The sequence below is a fragment of the Pygoscelis adeliae genome, unplaced genomic scaffold (genome assembly GCF_000699105.1).
Source record: "Pygoscelis adeliae isolate BGI_AS28 unplaced genomic scaffold, ASM69910v1 Scaffold9, whole genome shotgun sequence".
Taxonomy (NCBI): Eukaryota; Metazoa; Chordata; class Aves; order Sphenisciformes; family Spheniscidae; genus Pygoscelis; species Pygoscelis adeliae.
The window spans coordinates 2623341-2629005 of NW_008825557.1; the positions used below are offsets into that span (position 1 = coordinate 2623341).

The following is a 5665-nucleotide window of genomic DNA, read 5'->3' on the forward strand; positions in this document are numbered from 1 at the left end:
TTTTCTTAATATTCCAAATACACAGAGCAACATTCCAAAGAAGAAAAAAAAAAAAGAAAACAAAACAGGCGGGGGGGCACAAATGCAAGTCTATGTCCAAGAACAACATTTCTTGTAATAGGAGGCTAAAGGATCGCAGCATAGGAGAGACTTGGATCATCAATTTCCATTAGAACAATACACAACAGTTTGTGTATCAATCTTTGGCAAAAAGATTTTGAACAAGCTGTAATACCTACCAACTTACATTTATACAGAAGACAATTCAAGAAAGGAATTCACATTTATTTTTTAAAATCTGTAGGTTCAACATTTCTTTCCCTCTTTCTTTTTCAGTGCTTTCAAAAAGTACATGAGTGTATTACAAAAGTTTAGAGACAATTATTCTAGAAGAGGTTCAAAGCATAAGGAGATATTTTGGCTGAACTAACATTAATCACGTTATGAACTAGTCCAAAGGCTGCCCTCTGGCGGAACCTCAACAATACGTATTTACTTTGAAAGCTAAAAATGTTAAGAGGCTTCTACTTTTCACTTTATTAAAACAAAACAAACCAAACCCCAAACCCCCAAACCTTAAAGATGCAGCATGTGGCCCAGTACATTTCTATTTTGAGTTCTTGAAATTCTACCTACCTACCTCACCAAACACATGGCTCGACCGAAGATAGTATCACATCTTAAAACTGCAGCTGGGATTCCAACTAAAATAAGCTAGTCCTTTTCTGTAGTTGCTAGTTCATTAAAAGCACTTACTTTGCAGTTTTCTTTTTGTGCCTGTTCTTTGTAATAGCAATTACAAATAAAATACCCAAAAACTCCCAGCTTTTATAACAAAGCCACACGAATTTCAAAGAAAGAGTATTTATTCCTAATCTCCTCAAGTGATTTAGGTTACTTTTCACTGTCCTTCGATATGAAGAGCAGTCACTGTCTCTTAGCTCCATAATCACAGTAGTTAAACCAACTTTGAAATTTATCATAATCGCATTTGAACTTGATGTCTAAATGCTGATGCGTACAGAAAGGTCAGATTCTTCTATACCAGGTTGGCCAAAAGGCTGTCACATTATTTTTTTTTTCCACATTCTGAATACTAGCATTGCTGTATTTGTTAAGCATGCAGGTTTCTTACCCAAAATGCTTCTCCCTCACTACCCCATTACAAAACAACCATCCTCTCCCCTTTAAAAAAAGAAAATCACCAAGTACCTAACTTTACTTGACATTCCACACCTGTAACTAAAATAATGACCCTCCTCAATTTGGTGGCAATCAATTCAAGTAAGAAATGGTACGCTTTCAACTGGGTAAGTGGCAAGCTTAGGCTGAAGTACTTGTCTGAATATCTACAGTCATTAAAAACAGGTTTAAGGAATTCTGTACCTTACTGTAGCAATTCACTAGTGCAACAGTTGTATGAAAAAAAACTATTCTAATTACTCAGTTGTATTTTGACTTCACTGGTAAAAATGGAGGTAGAAACTAAAATTTGAGAATTGCTGACCGATGAAAAGTATGCGGGTCAAAACACAATTTTGGAACAAGTGGAAATACTGCAGGCCACTAACAAGTTTATGATAATTTAATTTTGCAAATTGACAGAAATTCTGTCAAGTTCTTAAAGAAAATCGTGCATACTTACTTCTCTCTAATATTTCTGTAATTCCAGCATTATCTGCTTCAAGTTCCATTTTAAATTTAGCGAGCTCCTGGTCCAATTTTCTCAAATGACGGTCTACCTGTTTTTGAGACAAAGCAACAATAAATAGCAACAATAAATATTGCTAAATATTTCCCTTCCAGCAGTTCTCCGTCATGCAGCACTAAGCACATATAAAACCACACAGAAGCATAACTTTTCGGTCACCTGCATTTCCCTAACTCAGCAGAGATACTAGAATTAACACCAAAATAGCCCTGTTGCTCCTAAGCTGTGCGGTCAATCACAGGGTACAATAAGGCTGCATAATGGCTCAGCAGCTAGAAACCCTCCTCTTACTGTAGGCAATGTTCCAAGATGCAATGTTAAGTGTTTCTTTTGAGAAAAAAGATTAAAAGGACTTGGGGGTGTTGTGGGTATGGGTATAGAAAGGGGAGGAGAAAGAACAGCACATGACATGCACTTTAGAAGAGGTTGGGCTGCATGGGGAAATTGCAAGTTTACTGAATTGCAATTTGTATGCCACTATACACATCGGTAAGCTTAAGTATTGAGTAGAAGGGTCTCTAAACTGAAAATGTGAAGAGTCCTGTGCGTTTGAGTAAAGTATGACATGCTCTTGGGTATTGAAAATTACCTTAAAAAAAAATTAAACTTAATTATCATATATCATGGAAATATCACTATGTTCCAAATGCTTTCCTCATCTGGAGTCATACAGCAGAATACTGTACCTATCTCTAAACTATTAAAAATTGAACAGGTTTTTGCAGTTACCAGCTAACCAAAAGAGAGAGCGTAAAGTTCCAACTTATGGAACTAACTTTTGGTTAGTTGAAATGGAACTAAAGCAGACAAGAAATACTTGGTTTGTGTCTACTATATTTTAGTGCAGTCTGACTTGCAGGTTCTGTTCTCTGAGAAAATGTAAAATAAATATACTTAAAATTCAAAATCCACATGCTATAAGGAAGAGTAACTTGCTCGTGGTCTCTTTTCAGAAAAAAATAACTCCGACAAAATCAACATGCATGAAAACCTCAGGATTTCTAAAATTATTTCTGCATGTTCTGTATTTAAGTGACACTTACTACCCAAAGCAAAAAAAAATTCTTAAAAGACAATAAAATATTAAATGTTTCTTTCACCAGCAAAAATATCTTTATGTAGCTGACATAACAGTACAGGTAGCACAGTTGTAGTGCTTATGTTTAGAACTCCTTTGGGCATAAATTTATGCAATTCACCACAAGCCTTCTGTCTACTTACCAAATCATATATTTGATTAGCCAGTTGCACTTTTTCATCTGCATCTTCCAGAGCCTTATAATAATCCTGTTATAAAGAGAATTTTTTTTTTAAATTATGAATGTAACTGAATTCATTTCAGTCATTTTAAACTATTGTTATCCAGCACAAAATGTAAGTTAAAAGGAGAAATTCAAGTCAGTCTTCAGAAAGACTGTGAAACTCTACTGTAAACAACAACCAGCTAAACTTTAGATGAGAGATGTATTACACATCAATTTATTGTTTGTGCCTTAGAAAAAGCCGAACTACAAGATGTGGACACTTCCTCCTACAGTGATATTTAGATTTCTGCAAGAAATGCTACAAGAGTAGAAACAGTCTTGGATTTATTTTATATTACACAGCATAAGGTTATGGACTCAAAATGAGATGATGCCTTTTACTCTGTGTGGATCTTTAGGACCACTGCAGATGCTACTACCCTTCAAAATGATGCTAAACGGTACTGTGAGGGGAGGCCTTTCCAGCACTGTAGTTAAATAGAGATAATGATGTATATATTTTATAGTTTAAATTATTTTAAAACACATGTATATAACTCATGTTATTACTCTAGAATTAAACAGGTTTAAGTACCTTTTTAGTCTCAATTTCCACTGAAGAGTATCTTGCTTAGGCAAAAACTACTCGGAATTTTGGTCCAACTAAAGTCAAAAGCGAATTTTTCATTTACTCTAATGAAGTCAGAGCTTTGACGACTTCTTTTTTTAAATATAGAAATCTATTTGTATTAATTAAGGAAAAAAAAAAAACCCTTGGCCAAATAAGTACTACTTGGCTGAAGTAGCAAGCGTAGGAGACTAGAAAGGAGTTTCTCCTGACAAAATGATGGACTACCTTGCTAACAATACCACCACCAATGCCCGAGTGTTGAAGGATAAAACAAAACAAATCCATCTTCTTATTCCTCCCTCCCTAAAGCTGCATACACCATATATATAACATACACAAGGATATAGGCAGAATCGCAGGAAATGCTGAAGCTAAGCTTGAAAAATATCCTCTAAAAGAAAGCCAATTAACTTACGCAGCGTCATGTCACACAAGCAGAAACAAAAAGTCTGAGCTGAAAATTTAGTACCTGGTTTCCTCACCATTTCAGGATCATAATTTTTAAAATGCTACCAAATACTGGGCAAAACTTGAGAGAAATACTTGATCAAAGAAACCTTTCAGTCATTTTTCTCCTCCTAGGTAGTTCTATCCATCTCTGTGAAAGCCCAAGGGAAGTCACAGTTCTGAAGATGGAGACTTAAGTCTCCATCAATCACAAGCTATTTTTTCCTAAGGTTATCTTCGTTTGCAAAAGAAAAATGTGACCCACTCCTGTGATATCCTTACTTTTTTGATTGATGTCATTTGTTCTTCTCTCCATTCAGGTTTGTTTTTCTTTGCGTTCATAAAAAATTCATTTACCCTCTGCTCAAGCTGATCCATTGCATCTGTAGCACAGGAAAAGATTAAGCTAAATGTTATCTTCTCATGTATACAAACATTATGAAATAAGGTGGATTTTTTTTCTTAAACAAAGTTGACAGGACTGAGGTGCAAACTATTAGAGAGGAAAAAAAAACAACAAAAAAACCAAAACAACCAAGTGACAGTGGACAGAGGAGGGAAATATTTACCTTAATTTCCAAGAAGCAGAATTGCATTCTGGTAGGATTCTCAGCAAGGTTCTTGTGCTCTCCAGCATGGGACAGGCAGGACTCCAAGTTCTAAAGGTTTTTTGTCCCTAAGAGCAGTGGTAGTGACTTAAAGCACGACCCAAACTCCTCACCCAGGGCTCTAGACTGCTGACTTTGGAACATTCCAGCCAGTTACAAACTGAGCAGGAAACAAAATGTTCTCCTAAGAGAAACAGTCAAATACAAAACCAAATAATTGAAAAAATTAGTGCCTCAAAAAGGTAGAGCAACTGAAGAGTCAAGTCACCGCCTTTAAGTCAAGGCCCTCTCCACTGTACGCTAGGAAGGGTGAGAGCAAATTGAAAGCACTCACAAAGTTACTCCCCCCACCCCCAAAGGGTAGCACTAAGGGGTAAATGCACTGATGAAATACTATTTGGACAGGATTCTCACTTACATGAAGTTGAGAAATACTGTACGGGAAAAATTAAAGCCACCAATTCTCTAACATTAACTATCATAAGAAATGAAAATGTCAACTACAAGTTATTTGTTTCATTGTTTATTGAGACAGGAACAGGGATTCCCTTCCCTTTCCCTCCACCCTCCTTCAAAAAAAAAGAAAAAAAAGAAAAAAAAAGCACTGAGTTTACTATTTCAACAGCTGGACACTTGTGCATGCAACAGCTTGCATATTTCCAAAAACACGCAGCTGCGTCAGTCAAACTAGCTTTGACAGCCTTGCTAGTCGCAGGATAGATAGTAGTACTGAAAATTTTTTCACAGCACTCTCAGCAATACTGTCCAGATAGCAGTTTCAAATTAAACGTGACAGTGCACCAACTACCTACAGACTTCAGGCTCTGGGTGTAAAACACTTAAGATACTTTCCAGAAACCACCATTAAAACTGGATAACATGATGGCCATCATCTCTTATCCCCCACAAAAGTGAATTAACTAGTTTAAGGAACTCATGAATCCCCAAGTATGATTAACTCATCAAATCCAATGGAGCCCAAAGGTTTTCTCACTCTGTGAAAATTCACAACTAGAACTGTTCA

General features: G+C 36.1%; 1 protein-coding gene across 2 annotated transcripts in view; it reads right to left on the bottom strand.

Moving 5' to 3' along the window:
- The window catches only part of ING3 (inhibitor of growth family, member 3), an 11954-nt gene extending 6790 nt beyond the window's left edge, over positions 1 to 5164 (bottom strand). For both annotated transcript variants that reach the window (XM_009332278.1, XM_009332277.1), the window contains exons 1-4: positions 4603 to 5164; positions 4316 to 4416; positions 2933 to 2998; positions 1646 to 1742 (exon numbers count right to left, since the gene is read on the bottom strand). In XM_009332278.1, the coding sequence (XP_009330553.1) occupies positions 1646 to 1742; positions 2933 to 2998; positions 4316 to 4411 (259 nt within the window). In that variant the 5' untranslated portion in view covers positions 4412 to 4416; positions 4603 to 5164. The remainder of the gene's footprint in view (positions 1 to 1645; positions 1743 to 2932; positions 2999 to 4315; positions 4417 to 4602) is intronic.
- Between the last annotated feature and the right edge of the window lie 501 nt (positions 5165 to 5665).